The sequence below is a fragment of the Podarcis bocagei genome (assembly GCF_964188305.1).
Source record: "Podarcis bocagei genome assembly, chromosome: 1".
Classification (NCBI taxonomy): Eukaryota; Metazoa; Chordata; class Lepidosauria; order Squamata; family Lacertidae; genus Podarcis; species Podarcis bocagei.
Window position 1 is genome coordinate 103,625,506 of NC_138125.1, and position 23,943 is coordinate 103,649,448.

Here is a 23,943-nt window from a genome sequence, read left to right on the forward strand (position 1 = left end):
TTAGCTTTGCCCTCCTTTATGCCGAATGCAGAATAAACAGAGGGCAAATGCTTTGTTTTTCATTTAGTCTGCAACTTGGGGAAAAGGAAATATATATTTTAAGAGGAAGGCTTAGAATCATCAGAGTTTTGGCATTTACCTTGACGTACCTTTTTACTGTAAAAAGAAGAAGAAAAAGAACTAGGAACTATAGTACCAGATTAGTGAACGTCATAATCCTGACCACAAGTGGAATTGCAATTAATATCTGTCCTGAGTACATCAAATTGTAAAATAACCTATGAGAATACAGCATTTTTGAGCTAGCAGCAATAAAATATGATTAAAAATAAATGTAGCTCCCTGAGAAAGGCTATACAAGAAGTGTGAAGTTGATTAAACAAATCCAAAGACAGATTCCACATCGACTTCCAATTCCTACATTTTATGTTCAGACATTTAGAGTCAAAGATGAAAATCCCTTTAGGTACCAGATGCTGCAGATCATCTGGGAGAGCTTCTGGAGTTTTAATGTGCTGGAAGTCAAATCCTCTGCAAAGGCGATTTGCCCTGTCGGTGTGGTGTACTTATTGCTTCACCTGCGAACAGTTGCTCTCAGAAAATCTGACCTACTGATCGACCCAGCATCTCTGAAATAAACAGACTATAATCTGTGGATGAAGTGAACTCTAATCAGGCCACATGCAGATTAAACAAACTGTGAGGAATAAAAACTAGATTAAAATGTTCGTGCCCAATACCGGAAGATTATCAGGACATTTTACCTCTTTAAATCCTAATTTATGGTGGGAGTCAAGCTAAACTTTATATATTTGCAGTGATTATGTGGCGTGGTAGATTTTCCACAGTTTAGAGAAGATTTTGTGATCAGGTATTTGTGTCAACAGCTTGAAAAGCAGCAGTTTTCGGGTAGGAATATTCCATTCTATCCGTCTATCTACAGAGCCTTACATATGTGCATATGTTTTAAAAATCTGGACAGGTATATAAAAAAACTACGACACAGAGCAGCATAGTATAGCCCTGAATTTTAACACCTAGTCAGTCACATTAGTATAATTAAGATAATTTAAATAACACTGCATATTAAACATCATTAGTCGACTGAAATGCTCTGAAACAGAGTTCTCCGCGTTTTACATATCATTTCAATGTCATAACTATACCTCTTCTTTCCCACCCACACAACCCATCCCGCTTCTCGTATGCTGAACGCCTGCTGTGAATTTCAGCTTTTAAATGACATCATTTGTTTTCAGTAGACCACTACCTTTCCAAAGATATAACATGCAGAGCAAAACAATATTGGTACTAAATCAACGTTGTATGCAATAACTCGCCTGAAGATACAGCATTTTCATTTGGAGTTATACTTACCATCTGTGTGGCCAAACAATGTGCAAAGGTTTCTCCAGATGGTCCAAACTACCTGAGACGCTGCACAGGTTGTAAGTTGCATGTTGGCTATCTTCCTCTTGACAAGGGGTTGTACTTTTCAAAGATGTAGGCTTGTCCAGATCTTCTAGTGTCAGTAGTTGGTTGGGCAGCCCCTCCGGTCCCAGGGAATGAAGTCCAGACTGTGGTTCATTATGTCTGGGACTAAGGTCAGAGGCGCTGATGTTTATTCCACCATTCTTTTCTTGGAAAGGCAGACAGGCATCTCCATCTCCTTTAGTACCATGCATCTTCTCAATATGGGCAAGTTTGTGTTCTGGCATAAACCTAGAGTTAAAAACAAAACAAAATTAAATTATGCTTGCTCCAAAATGGCATCAATTACTTATGTCAGCTTGCAATTTTTGAATACTATCTTTTTTTAAAAGACAAAAAGCTGCAATACAAAAGCTGCTTGAATGGTTCTGCATAGTGGTGGCTCTGTCATCTTAAAATTCATTTGCCACATGATAGAGAAAACAAAGAGCAAAGTGTTTCCAAGGGCTCTGTTTTCCATGTCAGAGTTCCTGAGGCCACTGGAACTGCAGAGGCTGAAGTGAGGCAAGTGGAATATACAGCTCTGTTGACCAGGCAAGGTCCAAAGCCTGCCCTTTCACCAATCCACCCATCACCCATGGAGGGCTGCTCTTGTGAGAGAAACAGCTGGTGGTGCTCCAACAGGGCTCTCTGGAAGGGGCCCATCTTCAGAGTGAGGCATTGTGGGTAAATTTCCTGTGCCACTTCCACTTTGCCAAAATAGTGGCAAATCCTGTTTAAAGTTCAACATTAAATTTAAACTTTAACCAGGATTTGCCACCTGTGCAGCAAATTGGCAGCGTCAGTGTCTGGAACCACCTCACCCACAAAGCCTTACACAAAGGAAGCACCCCCTTTCTCACAGTTGGTGCTTAGGAGAGAAGATGGCTTTGGCACAAGCAAGTTCCAGGTCAGGGAAGAAAGGGAGGAGGTGGCAGAAGTCACCTGCCACAGGTGTAGAAGGTTGCAACAGAGGGGAGTGAGGCCACTTCAGAAACAGCGCAATGTGTTGCGCCAGACCCCCGGCCTACAGCAGTGGCTTTTCAAGGCACCAGGCACAGTATTTCTTAGCTTACTTATTGAAGTCTCTTTCTGATGGAAATATGCAAAAGCCTGTGCCTACGACTGAGCTACAGTCCCTCTCTTTAACTCCCATGGAAACACCAGATAGTTTTGACTAATTTAAGTTGTACTCCCCATTTTTTTAGGGAAACTAGTTAATGACCAGCTTGGGGACATCCCTGTTGTTAAAAGCTTCCATGTTCTCATACTATAACATTGCAAATAGCTGCATAATCTGCCATAAATGAATGGTGGAATAGTACCACTAATACTATTTCTAAAAACACACTCCAATCCCAATAGTTTGTTCTATGTGGTCTTCTGTCTCCTTACCCAGATTCTAGTCCTTGTGCCCAATTATGCAGTGCCTCACTTCCAGCTATTTTCCAGGTTTAAGTTCTCATAAATCCATTGTGGGATTTTCAGTTATTAGATAAGATGTCAATGAAAACAGCTGCAAAATATATTTTCTACAAGATGTACGTGGAAAGCCCAAGCTGGGCACAATCAGGATTTTTTCTATCTACTTGCATTACAGACATAAGACTAATCACCTCGACAGTTTTTAAAGTAGTTAGTTTGTAATACTGTTCGCTGAATGATTTTTAAAGCAAGATTTATTTCATGATATATCAAGGAGTAAGTATTATCCACATTAACTTGGCATTGTTTTGGCACCAAGTGGTTCTGTATATCTTAATAGCAATAGTGCAGACATAATAAAACCTGCTGAGAGTCACAAAAATGATTTTTTAAAAAGTTTGCAAGTTAGCTTAGGTGGTTGAGCTTTCACTATGCATCATTATATCTAAAAACACAAGACCTTTTATAATCTATGGAGGACAGGACAGTCTACATCACAAATCATACACAGTACAACCTCTATTGTCAACATGGCAGGAATGATATGACAGACAATCTATTGCCCAGCTGCTACTCAAATGGTTTGCATGATGCTTTAACATATCACTTGAAGTTAAGAACTAGAAATGGACATGATGAAGAAGGAACATTTCAAATAACTTGGTAGCAGAATCTTAAAGCTGTTAGAGTTTACCATGTTATAGAGCAATGGTTCCCAATTAGCTAAGTTCTGTGGTCCCCCTGTTTTTCAAAAGCTAAGCAGTGGACCCCCTACTTTTGAAAATTTTGATATTGCTATGGTAGTTTTTATTACGTGAATAGTGCCATTCAACCCCTGTGTGGGTTAAGTGGATCACCGCTTGGGGATTACTGTTATGGAGCCCTTATACAATCAGTGTGAATAGCCTAAATACTCATGGGTATGTTGGACTGTAGCAGCAGTCCATTTCCACGAATGTTGGAACAGAGCTTGCTCTTGTGCAATGGAAGGACTCAATCAGTGTGACTGGGAACTCTGAAAAAGCAGGACTCATGATTTCACAGTAAAGTGCAATTTTGCATGATTAGACACTATTCTAACTTTTAACCAAACCTGTGTTAGATCAGGAGTGAGGTGTCTCACCATTCCACGCTTCTCTCTGCAAAGTTTGTTCATTTGTAGTTTGAAAAGTGTTAAAGACTAAAGTAGACCTTATATAAACTATTATTGCTGAAAAGTCATACCATGACAAACAGCATTAAGTGCTTGTAGCACATGGAGCTAATTCAAAATTATAAAGAAGCAGGTGGAAAGGAGGACATATTTTTAACTTCTTTCCCTGATTCTAGTGCACTGTTGGACCAAAGTCCCTCCAAATTTGTTGGACTAAAACACAGGGCATCATGTTGGCTGGGGCTGATGGAAGTTGGAGTCCAACAGAATCTCACCTCTCACAGAACACATTTCTCACCTCTGTTCCAATGCAAAATCTGATGTTATATAAAGGCGAGAAAAGAGGCACAAGTAATTCTATATACACACATAAACTGGCACAACACCGATTGATGTTTTCTTCGCTACTTCATAACATTGGATCGAGTTCTTGTCCTTATCCAAGGTTAAAGCCCTGACATGTGTTGACCCTGGAAGGCATCATAGATTCAAGAAAAGCAGCAAGGTCCTACCACATCTCCTGTTCTCACCAACAGCTTCTCACAAGTATCAGCTTTGAAAGCATGCAGGGACTTTTCATAACCCCACTTTCACACTCTGATGTGGCCTTGCACATACAACATTTTATACTTTTGATGAACAACAGAACAACAGCAACAGTTGTTGGGTGGCACCTGGTACCAGCATTGAAGGGAGATGCCAGAGTGGTGCTCTTGGTTTATAACACACAAAATTCAAAACTATCAGGCAACAGGTTAGAATACATATAAAGAAAAGTCACAAACTCACAGCTTTAGTATGCCAGTGTGTCCTGAATTGCCTAGCTTCTTTGTAAAGCCATTGGTTTAGTACGTGGCACATTGATTTCTAATGTAAAACAAGACAAAGACACACACACAAATACACACACCAAAAACCTCTACTGGAAATGTAAGTAAAACGTTTTCCCCTTTGCTGAATTTAGACTGGCTCCTCTGAGATATAATATTCCCATTTACAATGTTTATAAACATAACAAAAAAATAAGCATTGAGAGTACCACAAATATAATAAACAACCTGTCAGCTTGGTGCATTTGACTGTAAACGCTTTGTTGAAACACTACAGCAAAAATAACTAATTCTTGACTACATAATAGAAATCTCTTAACATGCTAAAAGTCACTATAAATGTCAGCCTGAATGTTTGACATTTAATCTGCCAGATTTGCCATTCTTTCTAGCTTGTGCAATACACATTCTCTACATCGAAAACAGCCGTGCCAACACACCTATGCACATTAATTTGCAGCAGAGACGCGAGGCTTCTACTGTTTGCACGTTAGATGTCATCATGTCCTTTTGTACATGTTTATTCACAACATCTCATTTGGCCTAATGAAACATTACTTATGAGAATCAGTATTCTTCATTGGCACTGACAGTCAACTCACACACCATTTTATTAAAAACACCACCAAAAGAAGAATGGGAAGATACTGATGTCATCGTCAAATGAATAAAAACCACATTAGAAACACTGGCTGAAGGGCTGTTTTGGGTTAGATCAAATTATTAAAGAAGCGGTCCTGGACTGTGTGCTACATTCAGTATATTCTGAAAAGCTATTTTTCATAAAAACAAAACACATAAAACATGTGAGAGCTGGAAGAAATATACTCTACATATATAACTTTCAAACTTCATAGAGACCATGTCTATAAATCCAGGGCTGTTCTAGAAGAATGCAATGAAGTAAAAATGGAAATATCTAGGTACATATTTGCTCTGTAAATGTCTGGGGAAAGCCACTTAAAATACTAAGCTGTGTTCAGGTAAAGATCTCCAGGAAACTAAATCCGTATCTCAGACCTCAAGATGGCAAAAAAGAATGACTTCTGAATCCAAAGACTCTCTTTGCAGAGGGAAGTATCACTACCAGATGATTCTGCATGGGAGGGCAGCAGGACAAAACCTCATAAAGATGTTCATACTCTACCTACCATAATGGTTTTTCAATGCGATTCTATCCAGGTTTTGTAAACGTATGCCAGTGTTTCTTCCCAAATGCAGACTTTTTATTATTTCCACTTCTAAGGTCACATGTTGTCAAAAAACAAACAAACAAGTATGTGAAACAGCAGTAGCTACTCTTTGCTGTAAATGACACTGATGTATATTTAGAAGAAAGCTAAAATGAAAAGGATGGTAAAAAAGAGAAAGAAAAGCCACCCTCTCTCTTTTGAAAACAGGTGCTTTACAATTCTTATCACACCAAGTTGACGGTGGGGAAAGGACCTTTTCAGTAGTGGCACCCCAGTTATGGAATGGCTTCCACAGGGTGGTATGACGTGATAATCATTCAGTCTTTCAGGTTTCGCAGTTTAAAACTGAGTTTTAGTTTTAACATTTCTTATTAATCTGTAATAGTTTTTACTGTTTTACATTGTATTCCAATTTGCAGTATTGTTTTTCTCTGTGAGCTGCACAGAGAACTTCTGCTATCAGATGGCTATATAACTGCAGTTAATAAACAAACAAACAAATATACTGTGAGCAAGTTCAGAGATACGGTGGATTATCAGAATCCATTCAAGTCAGGTTCAAGAGTGAATAGATCTTTAGAGACCCAAGCACAATGTCCAAACACAATGTACACTGCACCTATCAAGTCCATTAAGTACAGTGGTACCTCGGGTTAAGTACTTAATTCGTTCCGGAGGTCCGTTCTTAACCTGAAACTGTTCTTAACCTGAAGCACCACTTTAGCTAATGGGGCCTCCCGCTGCTGCTGCACCGCCGGAGAACGATTTCTGTTCTCATCCTGAAGCAAAGTTCTTAACCCGAGGTACTATTTCTGGGTTAGCAGAGTCTGTAACCTGAATCGTATGTAACCTGAAGCATTTGTAACCTGAGGTACCACTGTATCTGCACACTAACTGATGACTTTCCAAACATTTTTTCTTAAGTTTTGTTCATTTGCTTGCCTTTTTCACTTTATGCACCAAAACTGAATGTGCTATCACATACAGGCAGCGACCATCATGCACGTGCTTGCTGCTGTTGACCCAGAAGTGGCCCAAAAGTGGGGCAGAATGGGGGTGGGGGCGGAACAGAAGTGGAAAGGAGCAGGGTGGGTTTCTGTGTGTTCCATCGATGCACACGGTGGTCAGGAACGAAACCCCCCCACAAAATGGTTGCCGCCTAAACACTGCCACTGGGTTCAGTTCTCAAAGTATGAATCTTTATGCACCCAAAACAGCAAGAGGTATAAGGAGGTATAACAGGAGGAGGTATAAATAGGTTTGTGGAATGCCAGGGTTTGCAGAAGTACAAGAACTTTATTTTGGTGAAGGAGAGGCTGGCTAATATTTTTGTTGTTGTTTTTTAAAGCCCAAAAGCCCACTAGGACAAAGTCTGGTCTATGGCCATGGAATACTGGCTAGTTATTGAAGGGGACGAAAACAGCTGGAAAAATAAGAAACAAGGGCAGTGGAATGGAGTACCCTGAGAGAAGGCATGGAGGAGCGGCTGGCAGGCAACCTAAGCAACAGCATTTCACACTGTAACATTTTGTTGAAGTCCTCCTTTGTTTCCCAAACAGTAGACATAGGAATGAGGGACATTCTGCCATTATTGAACGGCGCAAAACACCTTGGGGCAGAAGATGCCTACTGTAATCTATAGCTACTGATTGTCTGATGTTGAAGAATGTGAGTGGTGAACCGAATATTTCTCAGTGTCCTTTTTGCTAGGCTGCTTTCTGGCAGTCCAGGGATGGCTATGGATCTGCGTATTTTAAGCACTTGAGACTATGGAGGTTATCATTGTGGGTAGATTGATTTAACATCCAATGATGTCCTGGCCTTCTCAAAGCCCCACATCACATTTCCCGGCTTTTGGGCATGCATTCTGCTCAGTTATAGCTAAACAACTCAGGTGAAATGAATACCTGTTGAGGCTTTGCTTGATGTTAACCAGTTAACTTTTTGGTTTAGTGTTTACAGCATGTATTAAACAAATACGAGAGTGAAGAAAGCTGCAAGAAGAAGAACAAAGAGGAAAGGGAAATGTTAGTAATATGCTGGAGCATCACTCAGCTAAGTGGCTAACTGAGGAAAGGCACCTGACTTAAGGTAGGATAGTAGATTGTGCAAAGAAAATAAAAGAAAGCCAGGCTCTTTAACGTTAGAGTGTTTCCAGATGCTACCTCTTTCCCCAATATTTTGCTGGGGGGAAACTCTCATTCCTCTGGATTTAGGATTCAAAAGCTCCAGCAAATTTCATTTTATTTCCTCAGCATTTCCTGCTCTTCACAATCCTCTTGCCAATCCGATTTCATCCTCAATCAACTGCACTTTCAACGTCTTCCGAGTGTTCATCTCCTCTAGGCTGTAATTCCTAGACCTCAATGTAAAGAGGAGGGACAGAACATATCACGTAAGAAGTCCACAAAGTACTCTGTCTGAACACTGTTTGCAAGTGGACCTAAAGATCCCGGATTTCAAGTGTGTGCGTGTGTGTTTTGCTTTTCTTTAAAGCTACACAAGACGCTCTGTGAAATTGAAATGCTTTGTTTTGCTCATCTGATAAGGCTTCTGAGTATAACATTCATAGAGCTCTTCTTCTGGGAAGCACACAGCATGGAAATAGGACTAGCTGAAAAGAAAGTCTGCCACAGAATTATGCAAAGGAGAAAGGAAAAGGCAGAAGCTATTCCCAAAATAAACACAAACCTCACAGATGTGTGCATTCTGGGCTTTGATTCCTTTGTGCTTCCCCCTCCCCCTAGTTCCACACCCTTCTAGCCAAAACCATTTTAATCTACTCTGTACTTGTGGGATTATTACTGACTTAATACCACTTTGTTACATAACATATTTACCCCTGAGTGGCTAGCAAAAGGTTTCCTGCAAACTCCTTAAATCACTTTAGGTTGTTTAAAAGATTTTATTTGTGTTCTTTTTACATTCCCCCCCCCCCTAAATACTCAGTATGGAAAGAAAGAAAGTTTTGTTTTCTTTCTATCTGCATATAATTTGCAGCAAAACTGAAGTCAATAAACAAAATACCATGAATGTTTTCAAATGTATATAGCATGAAGCTTTTATGAAGATAAAACTAAATACTTCACAGAATAACTTCTAAGATATTACATAATTCTTAAAAGTTATCAGTAATGCAAGAACTACACTGCAGCATTTAGGCTGTATTCACAAACATGCTAGCTATGAATAAGCTCCAGTGCAAAAAGTTGGGTTTACCTCCAAGAGAGCATGCACAGAATAGCACTGCTAAAGACAAAAGAATAGCTCACGATACAATGGAAACTAATTTTGATCACAACACCTGAGAAAGGTTTAGAACATATCACTTTGTGTATACTAACTGAGGAAGCTTTTTGAGAACTGGGTTGGATTCTATTAAGGCTGGCACATAGCCACCAACATCCAGACTTTAGCTGCAGCACCCACCAACTCAGTTCTAGGATGTTGACTTACAAAATACGCATTTGATTTAAAGCAGCTGAAAGGAAAAGATGGAACAGAACTGGAAATGGATGCATTTTTGTAAGAAGACACCTCACCTTCAAATCACATGGAGTTTGGGTTCTTCCCCTGCATCCTATTATTAAACTGCCACCACCAGAGCATGTAATTTCCTGGTTAGAGGAATTTCTTCTAATCAGTATTTTAAAAAATCAGTGTCCCCTTTAAACGGACTTTCTCAGTAAATACACAATGCAGAGGGGAATGCTATCATAACACTTCAATAGTTAAGTGACTCTATGAGAAAAATACTTCCAAATGTTTCCTAAACCCCTCCAAACCGCACCAAAGAACATTATCGTAATATTATGTTTCCCCATGGTCTCCAATATTTAAGCTTGCCATTACTGAAATGATACTTGGATGAAAAAGTTTGTGCTGTGCATAAGATTTTTCCTAAAAGAAAGTCTTGCTTTAAAAGTTTAGCTAGCCTTAGAAGTCAATGTTATTTTGATTTTCACCACTTTTCTTTATTAATTGGCCAGCCATTCTACACACACTTAGCCTGTTGTATGGGCCCTATGCAAGAGCCACTTATTTTAAATCTGAGCAGAAACCATGTGATCTCACTCCGAAGAGTAACTGAAAACAATAACTTGCCTTAGATGATTACATATCATGTTACAAATAGATAGTCATATTTCTTGTAGGGTATAGACAATCCAAATAAACTGTATACCATATTTTGATAACACAATCCAGCATCTCTAGCATCAAAGGGTTCGTTTCTGTTAGATTTTAATGTGAATCAGGGTTGTAATGTTTTCTGTAAGCATAAGCTAACCATTTCAACGATTTTGCCAGCAAGCTGCCTTTTTGGCAGATTATTGGCAGTATGTACTGGCAACAAGCTAGTGCAGCTAAAACCCTGCTTGTATGTTACAGGTAAATAATGATTTAAATAAATTTATGTGAAATGTTCCACATGGTCACATCTGTTTTTGATAGCTCAATCCCCTGTGCAGATACAAATCCTTTTGTGTGTTTCTCAAGAAAACACATAGTTCACCTTAATTATTTTAACACCTCCTCAGGTATCCAACATAGCAGTGAAACAAAGAAATACCAGGCACAGCTCTCCTAAAGGGAACAGTAATGTCAGCTAATTAAGCTGCAAGAAGTGTGTGTGTGGGGTGTGTGTGTGTGTGTGTGTGTGTGTGTGATGACATCAAGCGGTATGAAACGGCCTTGTAGTATTCATACAGCCAGGTAACCTTAGGTGCGTTTATGAGGAATGAAAGCAAATCCATCAGTGACCATTTGACCCTTACTGTCAAGGACCAGGATGCAAGCAAATACTTACAGCACAATCCTATACATACTTCTGCGAAAGCTCCATTGATTTCAACAAGATATACTCTGAGGTAAGCAGGTACAGGCCTAATTATTACAGACTCAGAGCAAGCCGCCTGCCTTAAGTCTAACTCACTTCAATGCCTGACTCTGCTTCAGACGGCTTGCCCTATTCGACATCACAAAATGATTTTGGAACTTTCTGACAGTTTCTAAAGCGGTCTCCTATGCAGCATGGTAGGAAGGAGCTGCTGTTCAAGAAAGGGGGGGCAGGGGCAGTCCAGCCTTAAAATCTCAGGCTCACTGTTCGAGCATCACAGTGCTTTGTATGAAGTTGGGCCTGGGCCAAAAATCCTGATTTAGTTTTGCCCAGGGTCTTTGTAATCCTCTCGGTGGCCTTGCATACAGCGTTCTTGTACTACATGAAACACAGAGATATCATTTTAATTTCTCTCAGTCACAAGGTAATATACATCTGAAGCTCTAGCCTTGGCTTGTGGCGGCAGAATCCCAGGATGCTCTACTTTCCAGCAAAAAAGGGTTACAATGTCAGCGTATTACAAGAGATGAATGAGGACTGGGACAACGGAAAGGGACGAGGGTGAAGTGAAGTAAGCACTGCTCAGTTTAAGTAGTGTCATACCACTGGGGTATTTGCAGAACTAGGCTAAGTATAATGTGGATGAGGGTTCAGGCTCGGTTGTGAAAATATTGCACATTGCAATTTCCCTTTGTCCAATTATACCCTTTAGGGAGATGGTTTTTTTTAATGTAGGAAACACACCACCATTGTATATGCACACAGCTAAAACTAAGAAGCTAACTCCCGCAATGATTTCGAATGCAGAATTGGCCCTATCGTTAGGCAGAATGAGGCAATGACCTCAGGCTGAAGATATTAGGGGGCAGGACAACACCAGCAACAACTGGAGATCAGAGGTTTGTCATGCACCAGCCTGCCATGTACCCACTGAACCAGCCTGTTGTGCTCAGGTGCGGTCAAGGATGCATGCTGGAAATAAGATTAACGCTAACCCAGGTAGCTACTGTACAGCCAATAGAAAGCACCAACTTGCTCTTTGCCTCAGGCAGAAAATATTTCCTTTGTTATGGATATGTATGCTTCCGTAGAACCAAGAATACCGATGGTAAGAAAAAAATATGAGAAATGTACCACTTTTTCCATGTTCATTGCTGGAACTCTTGTACCCTAAGTTGTTCAGGAGTTGAAAGAAACAACAACAAAAATCAATGCTTTTTTAAATTTTTTGGTTAAAATCACTGAAGTGCAGTTTTGACAGATACAGTCCATCATCTTGGTTCAAAACTGCTTCAAATTATATTCAAACATACACAAAAGACCTGTTCCTTGATCTCAGGAACCATCAAATGAATTTTCCTTATGATATCCTAATAAGCGTCCAAATGGACAGTGAACAAACAAATAGCTCTCAAAAATATATAGTCAATTGAATTTTATGTAATTTCTAGGTAAGGATGCCTGAGGAATTTGAATTCTCTGACTTCTGATGCAAACTGACCTGATCTTCACCTACTGAAATAATATATAGATAAGAATGTAATTTTCCTTCAGAATTCAGAAACTTTTTCTGGCTCAGAAACTGTGTGAAATGTCTGTTTTGGAATCAAATATATTTAGAAATATGTACATTGGATAAAATATGTATTTAAATAAACATTTCAATGCAGATTGTAAATAAATAAATAAATAAACCACAGATTTATGCAGAAATGGGACGAAAAAGGATTTATAATGAATGCATGCATGCAAAATTGACAGAATAGAAATGGCGTGTTCTACCCAGCTCTAATTCTATGGATACCCCATGAAACTCAGAACTTAAACGGTGGTTATCCCATTTTTATTCACAATAACCCTGTGAAGCAGGTAAGCCTAAGAGAAAATAAAAGGGGCCATCAAAGCCACACAGTGAGCTTCATGGATGAGTGGGGACTGAATCCAACTCCACACCCTATCCACTATACAGGGCTGACTCGTATCTGCAGTTACAACATACTTGTATCACTACAGCCTCTGACCAGATGTATTCCTCATACTGAATATATAGTCTAATTGTTGATGAATTATTTAATGATGTCCTGTGAAACTAAGGATATGTGTAAAATAACCGAAGTTCAGTGTCTCAAAAAAATCTGTCTGCGGACAGTTTTGCTTGTTTAAAGCTCAGTATTCTTACTTCCCTGCTAAAATAGGTTTGTCCACAGAGCTTTTAATGTTTGCTCTTCAAAAGATAATCTGCTCTTTCAGGTTTGGGGCTTGTTTGGCTACACACACACACACACACACACACACACAGGCAAGTTATTTAAAGCTTAGTCAGAAATTCTTGTCAAGATGTACTGGATGCTGTCATAAAACCATGTAAAGTCGTACTGGGCTTCCGGTTAATTTGTTCAATTTCAAGGATTTTATCTCTTTTCCACTGTAGGTACAAACCTTGAGGGAGAACTCCTTGTTGTTTAAAGAAAGAAATCCCTGTGATTGTGAACCGAAATGAGAAAGTCTGTTTGCCTTTCTTGTAAGTCTGTTGTTTCACTTCCATTTGGGAGTTGGGAAACAAATCCAGTGAAAGCTAGGTACTTTAAAGAGGAGAGAAAAAGGAACGTTCCAGACATATTTGCTATCGTTTCACTAAAGACTCAATTCAGATATCACATCAAACAATGGCTTCTGCTAACCATAGTTTAGATCCCATGTGGTGCTTTGAGATTCCACATATACAATAAGCAAAGAGTGGTTTGGAAGAGCTTGTGTATATTTGTTTTATTCATCTTAACCTCACAAATTCATCAACTCTCCAATCTCCATGGTGCAGCAAATTCTGCAGATAAAGTGATGGTTGCACTTATGGTTTGTCAATGTTAGACATCAAAATAATAATTAGCAGTACCCATGGCTTGGAAGCCCACTTCAAACCATGGTCTTAGATTCTGGATCGCTGTGCAACTGCAAACCATAAGTTTAAATTCACCCATAATTAAGCTTCTTTAGCCATAGTTTGGCAGGGTGTCTAAAATGAGCATATGTATATAAATAAATGAAAATTTCCAGGAGAAGCATGCTTAAGCCCAGATGGATCTTCAGATGGCTTCAGCTGGGGAGGGCAGATATAAATAAAAATTTATTGTTATTTATTATTATGGTGTTGTGCTGGGTTAGTATATCCTCTATACCGCCTCCACACACACCAGGAAATAGTGGCCTTTTTATCTTTGAAAGGCAAAGATGGAGTAGCCAGAGGAAGTAGCTCTCTCTATATATAAGAAGCTTGAAGTATATATGGGTTTGTCCAGAAGTTTCAAAAATATGAAATAAGTAGGAGCTGAACCCCTGCTCGCATTCCTCTCAAACCTGGCCTATATATCTGCAACCCTTTTCCAAACTCTCCCCTGTCAACTAGAGATGTGAAGAACTGGGAACTCTCCTCTCACAAAAAGCTTCCATTTTTAAAGCTTAATTGTAGAATCTAACAAGAAGGAATGAGTTTGACCAAACTGCAGGAGGCAGCGGAAGACAGGAGTGCCTGGCGTGCTCTGGTCCATGGGGTCACGAAGAGTCGGACACGACTAAACGACTAAGCAACAACAACAGGAAGGAGGGTGGGTGCAAAACTAGAATTAGCTGGCTCTGCCTCTCATTGGTTCTGGCTCCACCTACTGTTTAGACTCCCTGCCTTTCACCCTACCCATAGCGGTGGTCATCATTACTGCCTATCCTTGTTACAAGGCAGAGCATTGAAAATGTGTGATGGGTATATAGTATTCCTTTTGGGAGGGAGGTCTGTGCTAGAAGTGACAAATGCTAAGTGAGTGGGGGATATTGTACTGAATAGCTTTGCAAACATAGGAACTTAACACTGCTATCTGTTCCAAATTCAAAACTTGACTTAATACTGCTATCTCTTCCGAATACTGAAGAGTATACCATACAACTGAAAATTCCTGCAAAAAAGAAGAAGCCACAAAACTTTCTAAAACAGCACAGGGCCTTCACCTGAAAGAGCACAAGGGCCAGGCAACCTCCCCGCTCCCCACTTCCTGCATGACAAGATCAAAAGAAGGAGGTGTATATATAAATGGCACTTGGTTTGGATTCCATTATTTTATAGAAGCCAAGGAGGAGATCAAAGAAAAAAAGTACCTCAATTTTGCTATTAACATTTAACATAGCTCCAGTCTGAAAACCTTTTCCAAATTGCTACTGCAATTTAAAATCCAAGTGTAGTTGAGCTGTTTTGTAGAATAGCATTCCTGAGAGCTATACGTTTCAACTCGCCGACTTTTTTCACCTATGGCGGAAACGAGGTGGGGTTTTTTTTAAGAGTCTTATTTCACAATATGACTTTGTTATCTTTAATTATATTGGAGCAATCAATAGGCTGCAGCTGGGTTGAAGGTCTGTTGTTTTAGGAAAATTTTCACAGGAAAATAGTTTTAAAATGGAAAAGGAGAGAAACATTTCTAATCTCAAGTATGAAAAACTTAAAATAATGCAATATACCTTTCTCCCTGCAAATTTAACAAAGATACATAGAAAATGTGTATCATCAGCTCTAAATTGTAGCATTCAACTGAATATATTACAGAAGGTCGATAATCCAGAGCTCAGGAGCACCTGTGTATTCATCAGTACCTTCTATGGTGCTCACGAAAGATCTCTGTAAACATCCCCTCAAAGATCTACAATGCATGAGATAGGGAGCAAGGCACATCCACACCATTTTGTCTTCCCTTCTCTTTTCTTGTTTTTATAGATATGATAGCTATTTCTGCCGCGCGCCCCCCCCCAACACGGCGTCTATTTTGCATTGCATTAGACCCTCGCAGTTGCCATTATGTGAAGCCATGGAGCAATTTCGCATTATGCCACACACTCAACACCCTAGATCGGATGGATGGGAGGGAGGTTGCCTGCTCTTGATGGGGTTACACTCCTTCTGAAGGAGCAGGTACATAGCTTAGGGGTACTTCTGGATTCTTTACTCTCAGCTTGGGGCTCAGGTGGCCTCAGCGGTGCAAAGTGCTTTCCATAAGCTTCAGCTGATAGCCTAGCTGCGCCCCTATCTGGACAGGAATAGCCTAACTTCTGTTCTACAGGCTCTGGTAACCTCTAGGTTTAGATTACCGCAGCACATTATATGTAGTGCTGCCTCTGAAGACGGTTTGGACACTTTAGCTGGTTGAGAATTTGGTAGGGCAGGGCAGTTTGAGCGTATTGCACAAATCCTGGCCCAACTACATTGGCTGCCGATTAATTTCTGGGCTCAGTTCAAAGCACTGGTTTTGACCTATAAGGTCATAAATGCCTCAGGTCTGCAATACTTCAAGAACTGCCTCTCCCTATATGAACCAACCTCCGCCTCCACTAGAGGTCTGGAGGGTGGCAAGAGAAGAACAGGACTTCTTTGTGGCAACTCCCCATTTGCTGAATGCTCTCCCCAGGGAGCCTCACCTGGTGCCTTCATTACATTAGGTGCAAGGTGAAAACATTTCCCTTCAACCAAGCGTCCAGCTAATTAACATTCTATGGTTTTCTTAATGTGTTTGTGGGGAATGGGGTTATTGGTTTGTTTTTGTTTTATTATGTACTTTGTATTCTTACTTTTATGTTTTTCTGTTGTGAACTGCCCTGGGACACTCCGCTAGGTATCTGTGGCCATTGCCTCTGCTTTCCCTTTTGCTGGGCGAAATGTAAATTGTCCTTCATTGAACAGGAGGAAGAAGTAGTTAAAGGTGGTGGGTTGGGACAAAAAGAGACCTGCTCACAGGCATGTGTTTGCTCTGATCCTGCTCTCAGGCATTTGAACAAGGGCACTTATTCCTCCCAGGGCCTTTGATCAAATGCTTGAGCCATCCCTAATTATTACTCAGGACCGGATGCCTGATGGACACAAATGGAGTGTCCTAGTGAATCAGCTGCAGTATGATGGGCAGTTGGTCTGCATATGCTTTCTTCTTAAACACTGGATGGTTTCCAGGGCAGGGTTGAGGCAGCTGCACATAACTGTGCATGTGGAAGGAAGGCATGTGGGGCTTGCACAGCCTTCCTTCCACATGCAGCTGGTTGAGAAACTGGTTGAGAAACAAAACAAAAACATCGAAGTTTTCGGAACCAAAGAAGCAACAATCACCGTACAATTTAACTGAAAAGAAGTGGCATTAAGTATCAGAAGAGAAGAAAATTATTTCAACATTTTAACTTCGGTATTAATAACATAAGCAAACGAAACCAATGTTACCGAGGAGCCATACAACTGGATACAAGCAAAAATAAAAACAAAATAAAGTATGGAAATGGAAATAAAAACAACGGAAAGCCAAAAAGCCTCTCTGACGTGCTCTGAATAATGTTTTGATGCTATGGTTGCAATCCTCAGACCACTTCAATGGGACTACTCTGCACTCTGGTTTGAGGAGAGCAGCCAATGTAACTAAGAAACAGACTTTTCGAATCAATTCTCTATTTTTAAGATGTGTCTTGGCTGAGAAGCTTTGTGCCATGCTCCAAAAATCAGACTACATTCTGGGGAAATGTATTCAAAGATGCCTAGAAATGATTCCTATTTGAGTTAATAGTGAAGTTTGTGGGCTGCTTTTAAAAACACACACTCACACACACAACCAAATATAGCATGCCCCATAAGTGACAAAGTTCACTAAAATGGCACTTTAATGTTGCTTACTTCACTGTGCAAGATCAGGAAGGAGCTTTAGAACAACTGTGCGGAAGAAGAAAGGGGCTCAAGAATCACTGTTGGGTTTGGCTGTCCGCTGAACTGGGATGCAGAGGTTCAGACTGATACTAAAATCTGCTCAAAAAGATTTATTAGTAATTCAAGCGATCCTGACACTTAGTTCAGTGGGAGGGCACATGATCCGCCTGCAAAAAAGTCACTGATCCAATGCCTGGCAACACCAATTAAAAGAATCAGATAGCAGATACTGTTGGATTCCAGCTTTCAACATAGCACTCCAGCACAGGGCCGAAGGGCAGCAAAAGGATGCGGTACACCAAGCCTTACAAAACTCCAGACACATTCTTGCAGTTCCTACATGTCATGCTAACATCCATTCGCAACTTATGAGATCAATGTGGGATGAGAGTCTCTAGACCCGGGTTTCCAAAACGTGGGTCTCCAGTTGTTTTTGGACTACAACTCCCATCATCCCTAGCTAGCAGGACGATGGGAATTGTAGTCCAAACACAGCTGGTGGATTTAAGTTTGGGAAACCCTGCTCTAGACCATATGGAAACAGCTCCCATATTGTTTTGATAACTTGTAAATCAGGCCCATGTTTGACCTATAAACACTGGATCTGATTTCAGCAGGTTCTATTTCTTTTGTATCTGCAGAGGTGGGAAGGGTGTTGGCCTACAAACCCTCATAGCTCCTGATCACTGGCCATGATGGCTGGGGCTGGAGGGACTCAGAGTCCAATATCTGGAGGGCCACATTTTCCTCAGCCTTGTGTTATTGAAACAAAGCAAAGCAAGTGCCAAGGACCTCCACGCCCTTCAGGTCTGCATGTCAACTTTGCTTTTATTCTTCCAAGTAAGTTCTTGAGTCTTTTTCGAAAGGCGGATTGTATTTCACAAGGACTCAGTTTATTACCGGATTTACACTTTGAATAATTTGATATTATCCAGTATTCCGAGTGGCAATTATATAACTGTTTTAACTTTTTGTGTTTGGGCTATTAACGATACCTATGTACATGGCATTTCATTAGATTGCTGCGTTGTAAACTTGGTCCATGGCCTTTCGACAAAGGGCAGTACATGAATCTCTCAAATAAATAAATAAATAATACACAAGGGAAGGCAGCATTAGACCCCTGCTCTCCCTCTCCCATCATCACAGGGCCTTCTGGGGCCAACTGCTCTGCTGAAAGGAATCCAGCTATAGGAGGTAGGAGTGGAGATCAGACCCAAATACCTCTAGCTGCTTGCTCCTGCTCCTGGCTCCAGCTGCACTGGCTTGGTTTTGGTTCACAACATTTGTGGTTCACAACATTTGTGAAATGTAATGGATTTATTAAAAAGAGCTGTACAATTAAGAGGACTGAAGTCAAAAAGCGACATATAAAACTACTAAATAACAAATAAGCAAATAAACATGGTTCTTAAGCACCAGGGCTGAGACCTTGCACCCAGTCAACTCAATGCCACAAGACATTGTATATGTAACAAGTTTGGAACAAGTTTGCAGCCCAGTTGTCTGTTATGCTGTTTCAATGTTGTTGTCTTTCCTTGTTTGCTCTTATACCATTTTAATGCTGAATTTATGACACTGATACATTGTAATTCGCATTGATAAAAGCTGACATTCTTGCCTATTGACAGCTTCTTTCAACATTTTAATACCAAGAATACTGGTTTAGATTCTGCACCCCCACCCCCAGAACAATGCATTGTCCTTTCCAGAGATTAAGCTGGCTTCATTTGGCACATGCTTTTTAATTGCTTCCAGACTTAATTATTACCATACAAATAAAATATATTCCGGCTGGAGGTCGTTCTTATATCTCAAGTAGTAGTTTTCAAACTTCTTATGCTCAAGTCTGTGAATTAACTCCTACATGTTGCAACAGAAAATTGTGGAGGAGGCTCTCAGGGCACAATCCCTCTAACAGCAGCTGCTGTTACGGGGATTGAACCTGCAACCTTGGCATTATCAGCACCATGTACTAACCAACTGAGCTATATCAGCCAACACAGTGACAGAAAGTGCCCATGCTCAGTGAAAATTCTCTGCATGTTCCCAGTGGCACTGTTAGTACATTTCTCCTGTCTAATGGAAATCATTGTTGACTACCAAGCCTAGACACAATTTGCTGACTTTAATCAAACTGGTAAGTTGTCAAGGTATTGCCAACCCTGTATTTGCTACCTTGAGTTCTGTACATCAAAATATTCAATTATCTACCAAAGGGAGAGTAACAACAAGTATTTGTAGTTCAGTAGATCAACTCACTTGGCCAATGAAATCTCCCCTTCCTCCAAAAAATTAATCAAACTGTAACTAAGTTTAGAAGCAAAAAAATTTTTAAATCAAGGCAGGAAAGCAGCTGAACAATTCATAGTGGACAGGACTCGGCAGAGTTTCAATAGAAAATAATGCAACCCTGACACTTCACCAGAACGTTCAAAAAGTAAATTGAATGGCAGCATGATTGCAGTGGTTCCAGTTATGTTAATTAGGTTGAATTCATGGTTCATTGATGCTGCAATTATGTTGCAAAGAAATGCTGCAAGCATGCTATCTCATCCCACTGCAGCCTGCTGAGTATGCGGCCATTATTCTTCTTGTAGCAAAAACTCTTTCCAAAGGAGATTATATGTTGTAGTTCACATTGATAAATAAAACACGCAATTCGCAGAAGGGGGAAAAATGTGGCTGACACTACTCCATTTTGACAACTTATTTCTCTTATTGCTGTAGTACCAAGGACAAACACCGCTGCTGAATCACATAAGAAGCTTTCCTCAGATACTTTGAATACCTTACGTATGAATTCTCATCAAGATTATTCATTCCGTTTCACAAATGGAGTGAACAGGCACTGGAAGGTTAAGAGACTTCTCCAAAGCCAGCAGCAAGTCAGCGTTAACAGAAATGAAGTGTCATGGTTTGCGGCATCTTTCCTAGCTGGCACTGCCCCACCCCAACCATCCTCTCACAAATCAGATGGTCATTCCACTTGGAATGAGGAACTCTGCATATAAGCTGAAGCAGACATTCAGGAAAAAAGTATAACCATTCAGTGTGGAAGCTCACAGCCCAAGCTTTTTTATTGCTTACCTCCTGGTAACTCCCATCTTCCCTAGCCAGCATGACCAGTTGTCAGGGATGATAGGAGTTGCAGTCCAGCAACAGCTGGAGACTCAAGTTTGGCTTTACCTACTTACAGTGCTTTTTTTCTTTTAAAAAAATGTTTAGGGGTACTCTCATTTTCCTACTCATATTGAAATACTGCCCCTCAATGAGGCCAAACTTAGAGTCACAAAATGTTTAGGAGTATGCGGACCCCTGCGGACCCCCCCCCCCGAAAAAAAGCACTCTCTACTTACATGCTGCAACTGGAACACTGTGAAATTTGTACCTTCCTAAAAGGTATTCAGGACTCTTACTTTAATGCCTGGGTCAAAACATGGGGTTGTATCCAATGTTAGTCAGAGTAGATCAATGGACATGAGAAACTTAGTTCCATTGACTTCAATGGGTCTGCTATGAGTAGAACTTAGTTTGAGTGCCCCATTCATGCAAGACATTTCCAGTTCCAAGCCATAAGCAAGGATCACACAAATTTATAATGAACTCCCATTAAAGTCTTCTAAGAAGACATTGAGTTCAATGGAGAAGCTACCCACCAGGAAGTATCTATAGGATTCTCACCTAAAGCTCCTGCACTGTTCACAGGATTCACAACACCCTGATTTATAACTGATGAAATGTGACGTTTCAGTGATATTTTTATTCTGATAAGCATAAGTCTAAATTTATACGTCTGCAATGTCAGAGTCTTACTCTTAATGGGGACATGCCCTGACACAGCTTTACTTCCACTCTTAAGTGACGTTTCCCTGGTGTATTACAAACATGTAATGAAACAGAAGAATGTATCTCCCTCTAAAAATCCAAGGGAGGGTAGACTGTAACCCCCAACAGGACTATCTCCTGCCACCTGTCCATATTATTATCCTAAACCAGGCATAGGCAAACTTGGCCATCCAGGTGTTTTGGGACTACAACTCCCATCATCCCTGACCACTGGTCCTGTTAGCTAGGGATGATGGGAGTTGTAGTCCCAAAACATCTGGAGGGCAGAGTTTGCCTATGCCTGACCTAAACAATTTTAAAATGGAGGATTTATCTACTATAGCAAATTAAATAATATCGTACATAGTTGCTGTTTTTTTAAAGGGTACTATTTTCCACCAAATACTTAATTAATATGCACCCTTCTTATCCATAAGCCCCTTAAACGGTGCAATCGCATGCGGTTTTCTGAGAAGTATGCCCAACAGAGTTCAATGGGGCTTGATTCTGGGCAACTGCAGCCCAAGTGAATGAAACATCTGTAGAAACCCCTAGACTCCTGCCAAGTTCCCTTTTGCCTGCTGTGGTCCCTCCAGTGGATGGGAAGCATACAGAGCTTCACATTTTGGTGTTTATATGGGATTACGGGTGCTCACTAAGTTTCATGTGAGCAGGTCTGCAGAATGCACATTGCTTGGTTCACTCTGTTTCAACAGGGATTTGTACAGTAATGTGCTTGCAGAGATTTTCCTGCTCCCTGAAGCCTTGGGGGTCACAAGAGTTTGCACTGGTGTAGTAAACCCAATATGTAAACGAACAGCAAGCCATGGAGCACACGTCACTCTTGGCTTAGGAGCAACGTTTTCTTAACTCTAGTTACTTGAGGGTCAGTCGGCATCTAAAATAGTTTTTGGTTTAGTAGGTCCTCAAACAGTAAACAACACTGCCAAGCAGTACATCTTTACCTACTGACATTCATGTTTCCTTGACAACATGGAAATAATTTCTCTATACGTTGGATTGGTACAGCTAGCACAAAGAGCTTTAATAAACTGTGGATCCTTTGGTCAGAACTGAAAGTGAGAAAACCCAAGTGGGTGATTACATTTTAAAAGGACAGATCATCCTTTACTTCTGGGCTTTTAGAGGCTTCACTTAAAAAAAATCATCTACATAACTACATGTAATACATTTGAAATATGTACAACCCTATTAAGGCGACTTTGGTTTAAACCCTCAGTTTATCAGCGCTACAGGCCTAATTTTGCAATCAGCTAAACCTACACTACATTTTCATCAAGTGCTGCAAATCAGCAAAATATTAAATGAATCTTGAAAAAATGATTATGAATCCACAGTTCTGTTTGACTGTATAATTCTATTTAAGATTAAAATTACTATCATAAAAAGGCCACTTTCTGAATGTAATTCCACAAAAACATCATCACAAAAGCTTTTACTGCTATTTATGTCAGAATGTATTTTAAACAGTTCTAATCATTTACCTTTGTGGACACTTAATTAAAATTACAAAACCAATTTTAATCTGTAGTCCAATTAATATGCAAATATATGCAAATGTGGTAAATCAAGGTGGTGATTAAGTTAAGGACACTCTATTTCATGTCTGCTTTAAGTGTGAAAACAAACAATCTTTTTTGTAATTGTACTGATGGATTGTGATGTTTATAGGGTTAGTATGGGGTACAAATGTTTATGCATCAACATTATGCCAAAACAAAGATTTTATACTCTGGAGTGATTTAGCATCCAGCATACATTCAGATGTAACAAAGTCATTTTGCAGTCATCTTGTGAATTAGAATAAGGTCAAAGCAAAGTTAAATTTCTATGTCATCCATTTGTATGGCTATTTAAAATTCAACAATCACTTTCTGATGTGTTAGGTAAGAGCCAAGAAGTCTCAAGAATGGCATATTATCATCCTTTATCATTTAGTGTTCATAATACACTGGTTTATCTTTGATACCATTACAGAAACAGTTCTCCCATTAAGGTGCAAAGATATTCATCCTTTTTTAACCCCTGTTGTTCACATGCTGGGATTTTTAAATATGAGATGCACAGCTAGTGCTTCATATGGCAGTTTTTCTATAGATACAAACATCCTTAAAACAAACAACCCACTCTCTCCTGTACCAGGTTCCCATCTTTGCACTCTCTGACACCACATTTCTGTACAGCAGAGTCTATCTTATCTTCCATTATGAGGAAACAAATTGAAGTTCACTGTTGCTCAGCTGGTTCAAAACCTTGGTTCCATTACAAAAAGTAGTTCAATATTAGCCCATCTGAAAATCACCAGGAAATACATTATATAAGTGTGTGTGTACATTCATACCCATGTGCACAGACAACATTTAGTATTTCACTTCAAGCTACTTCAGGGCAATTGGGCAATTGCTATAGAAGCATGTCCTTCATGTAAATGACAATGTTTGCATCCTAACATGTTTTGGCTACATTATGAA

General features: G+C 40.0%; 1 protein-coding gene across 15 annotated transcripts in view; it reads right to left on the reverse strand.

Moving 5' to 3' along the window:
* GTDC1 (glycosyltransferase like domain containing 1) overlaps positions 1–23,943 on the reverse strand; it is a 246,325-nt gene that overhangs the window by 71,635 nt on the left and 150,747 nt on the right. For 14 of the 15 annotated variants that reach the window (XR_014001624.1, XR_014001625.1, XM_081167720.1 and 11 more), the window contains one exon: positions 1,378–1,722. Coding sequence is in view for 13 of the 15 variants with exons in the window: in XM_081167720.1 (XP_081023846.1) it covers positions 1,378–1,722 (345 nt within the window). In the remaining 2 variants the exon portion in view is untranslated. The remainder of the gene's footprint in view (positions 1–1,377; positions 1,723–23,943) is intronic. The other variant, XM_081167718.1, reaches the window with a different exon arrangement.